Source organism: Oncorhynchus gorbuscha, linkage group LG13 (assembly GCF_021184085.1).
Source record: "Oncorhynchus gorbuscha isolate QuinsamMale2020 ecotype Even-year linkage group LG13, OgorEven_v1.0, whole genome shotgun sequence".
Lineage (NCBI taxonomy): Eukaryota > Metazoa > Chordata > Actinopteri > Salmoniformes > Salmonidae > Oncorhynchus > Oncorhynchus gorbuscha.
Window position 1 is genome coordinate 30,083,845 of NC_060185.1, and position 14,286 is coordinate 30,098,130.

The 14,286-nt window shown below is 40.2% G+C and overlaps 1 protein-coding gene across 1 annotated transcript; it reads right to left on the bottom strand.

The window, feature by feature from the left end:
- Positions 1–985: 985 nt before the first annotated feature.
- LOC123992698 (CD166 antigen homolog A-like) lies at positions 986–14,081 on the bottom strand. The gene is made up of 15 exons (XM_046294110.1): positions 13,952–14,081; positions 10,908–11,109; positions 10,676–10,740; positions 10,144–10,231; positions 9,699–9,857; positions 8,617–8,741; positions 8,231–8,363; positions 7,527–7,639; positions 7,071–7,197; positions 6,675–6,796; positions 5,015–5,147; positions 4,385–4,414; positions 2,748–2,859; positions 2,489–2,638; positions 986–2,381 (listed from the first exon to the last, which is right to left on the bottom strand). The coding sequence occupies exons 1-14, from the start codon at positions 14,048–14,050 to the stop codon at positions 2,524–2,526; spliced, it is 1,623 nt and encodes a 540-aa protein (XP_046150066.1). The 5' UTR covers positions 14,051–14,081; the 3' UTR covers positions 986–2,381; positions 2,489–2,523.
- Between the last annotated feature and the right edge of the window lie 205 nt (positions 14,082–14,286).

Genomic DNA, 14,286 nt, shown 5'->3' on the forward strand with positions numbered 1-14,286 from the left:
AATCCCCGGATGAACCAATGACGAGGATAATTCAACCATAGATTCAAAATTGTATGCTGTCATAATTTGTCAATCAATCAGTAATTCTAATGAATAAATTGTCTCAATTGAAATATAACATTCTAAAGTAGAATAAAATAATCTAAATAGGATTTCTAAATTCGAAAAGAAAATGCATGAATAGTTAGTTGTGTTGCAGGAATTTGCCAAACTTTATTGCATCCATGTTTGAGGCAGTAATAAAACTGTATGACTGCAATAACACATTTTCAGAAAATGAAATGCAAGACATACAGACCTAGTCTTTTTTACAGTCAGATTGACATCATGATTCCTGAATATAAACAAGCTGTGTGATATTGTTGCATAGAAGAACCCATCTGTAAAGTACATTCCTGATCAGGAGAGCAGACAAGCTACATAAAGGGCATCCACATTTGATTTATCTTTAGTCTATACTGTATGGCTGTCAGCTTAAAGGTCCTCTAAGGTTCTATGAACTCAGTTTAGCTAAACTTGACTCTTGACATGAATTTACTAGTAACATTTAACATGTGACAAGATATTCATAAATCAGATCAAACTACTGAAAGCAACCTGATTGAAATATCCAAGTGGGATCTTATTAATAACATTTTTGATCTCTGAATGATGATGAAGCAAATCCTTGTGCTATGTTCTTTGGCCAATGGATGGCAGCATACATCCTTTCTATGTGCAGTTCTGGAATTCTGATTATCATGGTCCTGTGTGATTCTGAATTGACTTACCAGTGCCCTACTATTAGTGTTGAGGAATGCCCAATAGTGGTCCAATTGTAAAATATGGATTTATGGATGATACGAATGAAGAGAGACTGATTCTCTGGGATTTGGGGGTGTTTATGTACCTATTCCCAATGATATCTGATGGCAATACTTTTTATGATGTATTGTGAGCAGAATGACAGAGCCAACAAAACATTATTTAACATGATTCTTCAAAATGTAGGCTACACTTTATTTTAAACAAAAGTACAAAAACAAAAACCAGTATTTACAATACTTGCATGGCAATATTTACCCTCTTTGGTCTTATTTCCAATTTGTTGGTTTCACATTAACTACAACGCAGGACACAAACAGCAAGCTGACAGTATGGGATATGTGGTAAATCTCATAGAAATCTACAGAAGCCTCAAAATCCACAGAAGGCTTACATTATAATTATTACTGTCAAATAACTGCAAGAAATGACTATCAATTGTTCAGTACCTTTAAAGCTAAGTGGTTAAATTTGTGAGAATAATTGAGTAGAACTAACAGAGATGCTAACCTTGTAATCTTGAACAATATAAATAGCTAAAAATAACCAAAACAAATCACAATTACATCTAGGTCTGATATATTTGCAGGTTCAGTAAATGCTACTCATAACCCTGACCTAAATTGTGAAGTATGCAACTACTGGACAACTTGTCTCTTTACACATAAAATGACATAAAAGCACAGAATTTAACACTATGAACACAACTGAGATAAGACATATTCTGTAATGTAGTGGTTATGTCCAAACTAAACACAACCCACTGATACACAAACAGATGGTCAGAGTGTACTGCATGCCTAACAGCATCACTCAATCCCCTGATACTTTTGATGGCAAAAATGTACAAAAAACAAACAGGAACCATGTAACATGCCATGAAATAATTTGTACAACAGATCTTCTACTTCCTGCAATGCAAAGTGATGCATCTTGGGATAATGCTTAACTCATATTACGTTACAACCAAAGCTAGTTATGTAGCCTATACCCTTCCCTTAGCCCTTTCATTAAAATATACAACAGTTAATTTTTCCAATGGAGACTACACAAAATGGCAGTGTATGTTCCATAAAAAAAATAAAAAAAATGTATTGACTGTGTTCGTTTGTGTTAATGGGTGTTTGGTTGTGTTGATGATATGGAACTGAGATGGAACAGCGGCGAATACCTTCAGATCCTCTATAATGCATTGAGGGTCAGGGAGGTATAGGCCAATGCACACATCCTTACAGAAAAGGCATATGGTCCAGTAGTTATTCTAATAGCAACAACGTTAATTAAATCCAAGCCAAACACTCTAATTGGCATTTTTCTCAATTTGACCAAATCCTTCTTAACCAACACATGAAACAAAAACTATTACAAAGGAAAGGTAACACATTTTATCCATAGAGCAGACAATTTAGGCTTATGTACAACACATATCCTTTCATTTAGCCATTTTTTTCTTTCAATATTCAGAGGAAATAAAGTTTTGTGGATAAGTCCAAATCCAAATGGTCTTCATCCAGTTCAATGCCCCCTTTTCAAATTTTAACAGAAGTGAGCAAAAGCTTCTAGTTTCCGCTTCCGCACTGCAGAAAAATTGTGATGATGTTAACGGCATCTTTTAATCTAAAACATAAGAAGTAAATATTCTACTATACAGTAATAGATGTGTTTTTCAAGACATGTTCTTTACCTTTTTTTCTCTCATTCTTTAAACATTCCTTTTCTTTACACCTCAACTTTCTGGCTGTTTTCGTCCAGCTTCTCCTCTATTTTCTCCTCCAGTTTCTTGCTCTCCTCAGTGGATCCATTCTCCTTCTCACCAGTCTTCCAGCTGCCTTGCCTTTTAACACAAATCAGGTTGTTTAACACAAATCACAGCCCTCCAATAATAATACATACATCACCATAACATGCTATATATGAATGGCATTTTGATTTAATGAACTTACTTGGATTTCTTCATGTACAGCCAGTAAGCTAGACCCACAACTACAGTGGCCAGGAGCAGACCAACAATAACTCCCACCACCAACTTTGTTGTGTCACTGTCATCTGATGAGCCTGTAAAGGCACACAGAGAGAGGAGAAAGATCAGAAACAAGGAGAGAACATTCTGCAAATGAAGAGATGGCAAAAAATACATTTGCGTATGTATAAACAGGGTTAGGTAGGTTACTTTTGGAATGTAATCTGATACAGTTACTAGTTACCTGTCCAAAACTGTAATCGGTAACGTAACTTTTGGATTACCCAAACGCAGTAATGTAATCTGATTACTTACTTTTGGATTACTTTCCTTTTAAGAGGTATTAGAAGAAGACAAAAAGGATCGATCAAACGCATTTGGTATGTCATCATAGTGGTCTCTGACCAGAGATGGACATATTTCAATTACTTTTGAGTATTTTGTATTTCACCAGCCTGAACTATTACATCCAATGTATTTGGTAACAATATACTTTCGAGACCTGTATTACAAAAAATGTAAAATAATAATACTTTTCTATACCATTTATTTTATAGCAGTTCACAATTTTGTGTCCCCCTTTCATCCTACATTGGTATCAGAAGTCTGCTGACAATGGTGTGATAAGAGTGTGTGATAAATTACCAAATGTAAATGTAAAAATGAACACTTGCAAAACACTTACATTTTGGTAATTTAGCAGACACACTTATCCAGAGCGACTTACAGTTAGTGCATTAAACTAAGGTAGATAAACAACAACACATCACAGTAATGGCAAGTAAAACACTCAGGTGGAACAAACTTGAGTCCCAAAAGAAAATGGTAAAACATGAGGATAAATATGAGAACAGAGCAAGCAGATCAACAAAAGTAGTGAATTTCAGCTTTTTCACTGTGGGAGGCCAATGGAGTTAAACTTGTGCCTTTTTTCAATGCTGAATTGAATTTCATTAAGAAAATAGAAAGGTGTCAATGTATTTTTTCACAAAACATCCTTTCTACATTTAAAAATAATCCAATAACCTACTTTTTAAAAAGTATCTGTAATCTGATAATAATATTTTTGCTGGTAACGTAACTGATTACAGAAGAAGAAAAAATTATCAGTTTACATGTAACTAATGACATGTAATCAGTTACTCCCCAAACCTGTGTATAAATGTCAATGAATACATATGAATGAATAAGGTACTGTATACACATTCATGCTGCAAAATTCAATGGTTGTTATAGAATTTGTAACCTTCTGTATTATGATTTAGATAAATGTGAACTGCTCCTTGTGAACATGTAATAAATACAATATTGGCAAATGAAAGGATGGATAACATTGAGAGATTGTCAGGATGCTGGTGGCTCCACTCCTTCTGATCCTCAGAATTTGTATGTTTATCTTAACAAATATTTCCTACATCCCCAGCACCACATCTTGTTGTTCAACAGCGTTTCAGCAGTGGGGAAATTTGTGGATGCTGTTAATCTGAGATTGTGCTCTGGAGGGTATAATGCACAATAGCAGATTCCACGTTCTCTGGGAAGCTTATATATTTTTCTACAGAATCCCTCCTCTCCTCCCTCTTGCTACAGGAAATGTTAAATAAGATCATCACAACTTACCTTGTTTATCCATTCTCACCTCCTCAAATACTGAAATCAGATATAAAGTTATATTAACGTCCAACCCAGAAATCAGTTAAGTATACTGTATAATGTTATTGGTCAGACAGTGTGTTATCGGCTATGTTAGACTCTAGATTGACTGTAACACGGTGTGGGTTGTTTAGATTTCCTGGTCGCATGCAAACTGAGAACATGACATCAGAGGGGGGAAAGGATAGTCCAGCATCCCGACAAACAGACCAAAAGTGAGGGAGAAGAATGAAAAAGGGAAAAATGCTTTTCCAAAAACACAAAGATGAATGAGATATGGCTGTCTGTACTGATTTATCTAATCAAATACTGCAGAAACCAAAGGGAAATTATTGCCAAGGAGCATGCATAGTATGTCCAGTATGCATAGTTGCATGTTTTAGGTTGGCTAGAGACAAGAACTAGGTCCCCATGGCAAGGTTCCCTCCATAAAATATTTCCATACTTTTTTACTAATCATCATGCAGTGGGCGAGTTTGTTAGCATCGGGAGAGGGTGATCGACCAGATTCACACAAGGATTAGTGAGTTACCCTTTAGAGAGGAAGGAAGGGGATAGGACAGGGAATTTTAGGCCATACCACCACACTGTACTTACAGGTCGACACGTTAATAGCCCTGGTGTCCTGGCCAAGATCATTGGACACAGTGCAGACAACGGTCAGGTTGACTGTAGGCACAATGGTCAGCTTGTATGAGATCTTCCCATTGATGTAGGGACTTTCATCAGCCTGAAAATTAAATAGACGCAGCTGTTAGTGTACAATGGCTTATCGTATATCTTGTGTATCTGATGGAGATTTAAATGCCATGCAGAACATAGCTGCTTCCTCTTCAGTAATAGCACAAAGATGCATATCATAGAATTCTATTGCGAGGAATATATGGAATCTTATATTATTCCATGGCATAATGAATGTTGTTTGAATCAAATAAAATATGTATATTTCATGTACTACCACTAGGAGGTGGTGTTGTATTTTCATGAGGCTCAACCTATTCGTGAAAAGAAGTATCTTCAGGGCATAGAGGCAGAGGACTAGAGAACCCCTCAGACAAACAGGCAACACCCATTTCACATCTTCTAAGAATACGATATGGTGCGTCTGCTTAAAAAGAGCTAGCACTAAACTTACATTTGATGTCTTATCCTATTTACCGTGAACAGGGTTTTTTTTAAATGTTGAATGCACTGGTGTGTTTGTCCCCAGATGCGCAGTAATGTGAGCTGTGACTAAATTACTGTGTGTGAGTGACTCAGCCATAGAATATTCATCGAAAGAGGTCAGTGCAGCTTTGGAGTGGATTAATCATGCAGACCCAATGGGTGTGTGAGTGGTCATGGGACATGACCACACACACACACACACACACACACACACACACACACACACACACACACACACACACACACACACACACACACACACACACACACACACACACACACACACACACACACACACACACACACACACACACACACACACACACACACACACACACACACACACAATCTCACGCTGGCTCATTGTGTAGCTGTGCTATCAGTGCACACACAGGTACGCCAAGAACAAAAATCCTTTGTCTTCATGACAGACCAATGCATAATAAACGTGGTGTGCATCTGAGAGAAGGAAACCTATCTACAAAAACACTGAGTCCATCAGTTTGGGAAGTGTCAGTCTGAAAAGTTTCAAGAAGAGAAGTTATTTAGGAAGTCACAAATAGTAACATAGTGAAAGACATTATGGGGGAAGTTTGTCTGTCTGAAATAGTGTGGACAGTAAAATACCACAAGCACTGATTCACTACAAAGACATCCAAAGGTTCATTGACTGTCAACCTCCCAGCTTTAGAGTTCCCTGGCTTCCTGACAGATTCCAATAAAAGGACGCTAAAATTGACTGTTTTTATAAGGTCAGGAGCTGCTTTCATATCGGCAGTAACACACCCGGGAAAGATGGCGAGGATTTGTGTGTTCCATTCCGTTCATGTGGTGGCACGCCGCAGAAAAATGGGTGAATGGCACAAGGTGTTGCTTTGAGAGAATTCCAGATAGACTAATGATTTTATGAGTCTTTACTGCTATTCCAGGATAGATAAGGGTGTTGTGCGTTTTACAGTAACTGATGGATAAATACAGTATGTGTGGTCTGTATAATGAGTGTCCCTGTGAGTGTGAAGTCTAATGGCACCTCCTGTGTGTCAGTGGAGTGTCCTGGCACCTTAGTGAAGATGTCTGTGTTTGTTCATACCGAGGTGCCGTTGACGCTCCAGGCCACAGTGGGTTTGGGGGAGCCCTCAGCCTCGCAGGTCAGTACCTTGTGCTGGCCATCTTCGCCACGCTGCTTGGCCAACCGCCGGATGACTGGAATACCTGTAAGAAGACGCATGACCTCCTCAGCTACACCAAAACGAATAAGAAAATGATTGCACCATGCCATGCAACAACACCACATGATGTATGGACAACACAAACAAATATGGAGAAAGCCTCTCCCTGAAGTGAAACAGCTACTGGGGAATCAGGATCTTTGAATAAAGGTCTATTATTAGCAACAGGTACAAAAATCTATCTTTGAAAAACAGTGTTGAATGTGACCAGTAACAGCACAGAAGCCTTAACTGAGTAAATGTCCCAAAGTCTTTACCTTCAACGACCAGCTCGAAAGAGGCTTTCTTGATGAGAGCGCCCATGGTGACCACAACCTCATACTTTCCAGAATCAGAGTAGGTCAGCTTGTCAAACTTAGGCATTTTGTCTAGCTTGCCATTGTCCTGGAATTATATAAGATCAACCATTACATTTGCATTTTGGTCATTTAGCAAACGCTCTTATGCAGAGTGACTTGCAGGAGCAATTAGAGTTAAGTGCCTTGTTCAAGGACGCATCGACAGATTTTTCATGTAGTCGGCTCGGGGATTTCAACCAGCGATCTGTTGGTTACTGGCCCAATGCTCATAACCACTAGGCGCCCTTCACATTTATTTAAATTATGAAAAACACGCTGAAGTCATCTTATTGCTTTGATAAGGTTTTATCACCCATTTTCAACCAAAAACATAAATCTAGGCCTTATAATAACTTTTGTACTGTTTAGTCTTACCTTAGTCCAGGACACCCTGAGTTCTCCAGACGCATCGGTCTGCAGGTTCAGAGCCAAGCTTTCGCCGGCACTCTTCATGACCTTCTCAGAGGGGCTCAAACTCATATCCAGGTCTGAAAGGGAGGAAGGGAGGAGAAAGACACACTGTAAGCAGGCAGTTAACCGCCTCGAGGAGAAGGTGCCACAGCACTCCTGTTGAAAACTATATCAGCTCCCTATAGAAGCCTCAGCACGTCCGCATTGATCCAGCTTATTTAACGCATTAAAGGACGTGAGCTTTCCAAGTATTTTCACCTCACAGCGTGAGACGAGATGCTCGGCTTCTGTTCTCTCTAACAAACCGTATGTCCTTTCCTGCTGAGGGATGCGGTTGCAAACGGAAATATACTCTGACAATGTTCCCCTTTGAGAAAAATAACCCTAATGACTTTATACTGTCGGACAAAGAATGAATTATGAATTAGATGATAAGTAATTTTCCCACACACTTCCAAACGCAATCTATAGTAGCAGGAAATGGGCTATCATTATTTGGCTGGTATTTCCCATGAATCCATTGCTGGCCTAGCATTGTTAAATAAATTGCTGGCAGTATTTCAGTTGAAGATAATACATAACTTAATTGAAGAACTAATGCTAGCTAGCTTGAAACATTGATAAAGATATCTATTGATAAAGATATCTGTAGATAAAGAGTGACTTACAATTGATGGTAATGTTCTTGGAGTCTTCCATCTTGGCATTGTCAATGATAGAACACTTGTATTCCCCTGTGCTGTCACGTGTGACATCAGTCACAGTGTAGGAGTCAGAGTTCTCCACCTTCACCACCTTTCTCTTTAGGAACATAAGGATACATTTTGAAACTCTCAGATGGGCCTGAGTCTAGGTTAATGTAGCGCTTCACAGACAGGGTGGATGCTGTAAGACATGTAGAGTTTGACCAGGTGTATGGTTTGACTGGGTTAAAGAGGACAATGGCAGTAGAAGGCAAGTAATTCAAGGGGTCAGATTAGGAACTAAGGGCATATGCCAGGTGGGGTTTCTGGTTGTGTGGGAGGATAGTGGAGTCATGTCATTGAGAGCTTGCCTGAATGTGGAAGTTGAAGCTGGTGGGAAGTGGGTTCCCATCGGCCTTGCACTTCAGAGTCATGTTGTCTCCTTCCATAAGGGGCCCTTTAGAAATGACATGTAGACTGACCCTCTCTGTGGGGTCTGTAGGGAGAGGAGAGAGAGAACAGGAGCAAGAGAACAGCAGAGATGGAGAGGAGAGACAGTGAGTGAGAACAGGAGCCAGAGAGGAGGAGGACACAGTCAGGCTGAGACCTGAAACACAGTGACCCTGGGCAGACAGGGCTTCTGAGACCATCACAGTGACCCTGGGCAGACAGGGCTTCTGAAACCATCACAGTGACCCTGGGCAGACAAGGCTTCTAAGACCATCCCAGTAAGCAGACTAGCCAAGCTAGTGACGTCCTCAGGGCTGTACACTCCATTTCTGAGTGTGTTCCTGTGGCGATGGCTGCTTTTGAATGCAGCGGCGGAGCTGGTCGAACGGCAGCCACACCCCTAGACAAAATTATCCTTTCAAACATCAATGATGCTGCTTCAGATCAGCCAAATTGCCAACATTTCTTTAAAAACAGGATTCAAACAGCCGCCGAGGCCTGATAGGTCCTATTTAAAGGGCCATTTCGAGTGAATAACATCGACTGTGCTATTCCTCGAACGCTACGCTCCGAATCACTCCCACAACAGACTCATGGACACATCATTTTTAAATTAGTGTCATTATTGTGTCATTATTCTTGTCTGTCTGGGCTGCAAGAAAAGAGCCATAGAGGCACAAATGATCGGACTATAACTTGAAAATAAAACAGCCATCAATCTGGTTGTCGATACAATGACTGCTGGCTGCTGAGGCTGATAGCAGATCAATAGCCTTCCTAGGACAGACAGCAGTTAGGGTAGTTGTGTCGGTTAGGGCAGTTACAGGCAGTTAGGATAGTTGAGGCAGTTAAGGTAGCTGGGGCATCTTGGGTAGTTTAGGTAGTAAGGGTAGTTGAGGGACTTTGAGGTTGGTTTGGGCAGTTGGGTAGTTAGTTGGAGCAGTTTAGGGAGTTGGGCTATTTTGGGTAGTTGGAGTAGTTTGGTCGCTCTCTGGTTACTTACAGGTGACAGTAAAGGAGACTGGGGAGGACAATACGTTCAGTGTCCCACAGGTGAACAGAGCATCTGTGTCTCCCTTCTCAGCTGTGTACTGAAGAGTGGAGGAAGTGGTGGTGAGGCCAGTGACTTCGTCCACCTTCATTTTGGAACTGATTATAATGCCTAAAAATAACAACAATACTGATTAGAAATGGTATGGTTACAGAGTAGCATATAGACACACAGATAAACAATAATATGATCACCAAGTTACTGACATTTTGGATCCTGTAGAAACAGACACATTTATGAGAATTGAAGAAAATATGTAGCTCGAGAGGTGATATTTAACTACTCGGTTCTTGTGGAATCTCACACCAAACAAGTGAAATGTGTGAATGTGCAATCTTCAGCCCCCCTGCAGTTGTTTACCACTTGTAAATAATCTATCAGAACTTCAATAACGTACCTTTCCCATCCGCCACCAGATGTTTCTTGTTCTTGAACCATGTGATGTTGGCAGCTGGGTTGGAATCAGGGGCACTGCACTGCCCTAGCTGTGCAGACGATAAAACAAAGCGAGGATAAAAGCGGAAAAATATTATTTTAGAACAATCCACAAGGGCATACGAAAGGTTGGAAAATCCTTACGTTATAAAAGTAGCTCAATAAAATTCCAATATTTTTGTTGCTTAATTGATCAAATATCTGTGCAAATTATCTGTGGTGGATCTACTGCATTTGTGAACCCCCCCCCATGTAGCATGAAATGCCCAAAGCATTTTAAACCTCCTCTTAGATCCATCCCATGGTTGTTTTAATTGGAGGAGGGATATTCTGCTGTTTACTAATTCATCAGGATCACTTCAAAGCACTCTTCATTCCAGCTGCACCGACCTTCTTTAGTTTGCCTCAAGATACTTCATCTCCAATGAACAATTCCCCTTGATATTCCTGCTTAATATAATGTAGGCATAAGCAAAAGCATATGATGAACCTACCTGGGTTGGTTTGCCAATCTCCAGCTCTGCGGCTAGGGCTGTGATCTCCACTCCGGTTGGAGCCTCTGTAGAACAGTTAATAACATTAACAAGCTGTAGGCATCTCAGAAAGCACTCACTATCACTCTGGCTAACCATCATAATATCACACAGCACAGCACTGACCTGTACCTCAAAGGCCCATTCCATAGCATGCATTAGTATGGCTGCAATATTGCCCTTATGTACCCACTGTGGATAAGGAGTTTGACTGGGTATTCTGAGATGTCAGCCCCAGCCACCACCATGCAGGTGAAAATCTTCTCATCCTTCAGTGATGCTGCAGCAATCAGCAGGCTGGAGTTTTCGGCCATGCTGACACGGTCTTTGTACTGGTCGGTGGCTATGACAGAGGCATCCTGGTCTTTCAGCTGGGTCAGCAGGTCCCCATTGTCCTGGAAATATAAAACAGTTTGGTTATTAAAAAACTAGCTAACGGAGCTGTACAACTGTAGGACTTGGTATAGAAACCATTGAACATATCATTCACCCACTAATGGTGAAGGAGCTAAATAGACTTAGTTTATGACTTATTAATAGATATTTTAGAATATCTAATCATTATTTTTACACTGTTGCTGCTCTGGAAGTTTGAAAGCTTGAAGAGGACGTGTATACATATATACTGAACAAAAATATAAATGCAACATGCAACAATTTCAAAGATTTTACTGAGTTACAGTTCATAAGGAAATCAGTCAATTTAAATAAATTCATTAGGCCCTAATCTATGGATTTCACATGACTGGGAATACAGATATGCATCTGTTGGTCACAGATAACTTAAATAAAAGGTAGGGGTGTGGATCAAAAAAACAGTCAGTATCTGGTGTGACCACCATTTGCCTTATGCAGCACGACACATCTCCTTCATATAGAGTTAATCAGGCTGTTGATTGTGGCCTGTGGAATGTTGTCCCACTCCTCGTCAATGGTTGTGCAAAGTTGCTGGATATTGGCGGGAACTGGAACATGCTGTCGTACACGTCGATTCAGAGCATCCCAAACATGCTCAATGGGTGACATGTCTAGTGAGTATGCAGGCCATGGAAAAACTGACATTTTCAGCTTCCAGGAATTGTGTACAAATCCTTGCGACATCATGCTGAAACATGAGGTGATGGCGGCAGATGAATGGCATGACAATGGGCCTCAGGTCTTGTCACGGTATCTTTGTGCATTCAAATTGCAATTGATAAAATGCAATTGTGTTTGATGCCCATACCATAACCCCACCGCCATCATGGGGCACTCTGTTCACAACGTTGACATCAGCAAACCGCTCGCCCACACAACGCCATACACGTGGTCTGCAGATGTGAGGCCAGTTGGACGCACTGTCAAATTCTCTAAAACGACGTTGGAGGCGGCTTAACATTAAATTCTCTGGAAAAAAGCTCTGGTGGACATTCCTGCAGTCAGCATGCCAATTGATAGGTCCCACAAAACATGAGACATCTGTGGCATTGTGTTGTGTGACAAAACTGCACATTTTGGAGTGGCCTTTTATTGTCCCCAGCACATGATTCACCTGTGTAATGATCATGCGGTTTAACTTCTTTGTGGTAGGGGGCGGTATTTTCAAGTCCGGATGAAAAGCGTGCCCAGAGTAAACTGCCTGCTACTCAGGCCCAGATGCTAGGATATGCATATTATTAGTAGATTTGGATAGAAAACACTGAAGTTTCTAAAACTGTTTGAATGATGTCTGTGAGTAAAACAGAACTCATATGGCAAGCAAAAACCTGAGAAAAAATGGGAAGTGGGAAATCTGAGATTTGTAGGTTTTCAAGTCTTAGCCTATCCAATATACAGTTTCTGTGGGGTCATATTGCACTTCCCAAGGCTTCCACTAGATGTCAACAGTCTTTAGAACCTTGTTTCAGGCTTCTCCTGGGAAGTGGGAGAGAATGAGAGCTGATTGAGTCATGGGTCTGCCAGGAAGCCATGTGCTCAGTCAGGCGGGAGCCGTTAGAGTTAGCTCCGTTCCCTTTCATTTCTAAAGACAAAGGAATTCTCCGGTTGAAACATTATTGAAGATTTATGATAAAAACATTCAAAAGATTGATTATATACATCGTTTGACATGTTTCTACGAACTGTAATATAACTTTTTTTACTTTGTCTGGACCTAGTGCATGCGCATTTTGATTACTGTACTAAATGCGCAAACAAAAAGGAAGTATTTGAACATAAATGATGGACTTTATCGAACAAAACTAACATTTATTGTGGAACTGGGATTGCTGGGAGTGCAATCTGATTAAGATCATCAAAGGTAGGTGAATAATTATAATGCTAATTCTGACTTTTGTTGACTCCATAACATGGCGGGTATCTGTATTGCTTGTTTTGGTATCTGAGCGCTGTACTCAGATTATTCCATGGTATTTCCATAAAGCTATTTTGAAATCTGACACAGCGGTTGCATTAAGGAGAAGTATATATTTAATTCCATGTATAGCAGTTGTATTTTCATCAACATTTATGATGAGTATTTCTGTAAATTGACGTAGCTCTCTGCACTTTCACCGGATGTTTTGTCACCGGATGTTTTAGAGGCAAAATATAACAACACGCCAACGTAAACAGAGATTTTTGGATATAAATATGAACTTTATTGAACAAAACATACATGTATTGTGTAACATTAAGTCCTATGAGTGCCATCTGATGAAGATCATCAAAGGTTAGTGATTAATTTTATTTCTGATTTTTCTGATTCCTCTCTTTGGCTGGAAAAATGGCTGTGTTTTTTGTGTCTAGGTGCAGACCTAACATAATCGCGTGGTATGCTTTTGTCGTAAAGCCTTTTTGAAATCGGACACTGTGGTGGGATTAACAACAAGTTTATCTTTAAAATGGTGTATAATACATGTATGTTTGAGGAATTGTAATTATGAGATCTCTGTCGTTTGAATTTGGCGCCCTGCACTTTCACTGAATGTTGGTCAGGTGGGATGTTAGCGTCCCACGTACTCAGAGAGGTTAATACATTTATTGAGATGCCACGCCTGTCAGGTGGATGGATTGTGTATCAAGAATGGTCCACCACCCAAAGGATATCCAGCCAACCTGATACGACTATGGGAAGCATTGGAGTAAACAATGGCCAGCATCCCTTTGCAGTGTCCATGCTCTGATGAATTGAGGCTGGTCTGAGGGCAAGAGGGGGAAACTAAATATTAGGAAGGTGTTCCTAATGTTTTGTATACTCAGTGTATATCAACAACTTACGTATTTCCATTTTGTTATGAACAGGTCCTTTGGTTTGGGGGCTCCATTGTTGCATGGCACCTCAACGGTCTCTCCATACAGGCCGATAACAGTATCCATAGCGCTCACTGAGAGAGAGAGAGAAAAACACATGGTCATTTACTCAGCCAGGAAAAGGAATTTACTGGGCATTTACTCAGCCAGGAAAATATATTTTTATATATATATTTTTTTAAACCTTTACCCCTTTTTCGTGGTATCCAATTGGCAGTTACAGTCTTGTCTCATTGCTGCAACTCCCGTATGACTCGGGATAGGCAAAGGTCGAGAGCAGTGCGTCCTCCGAAACACAACCT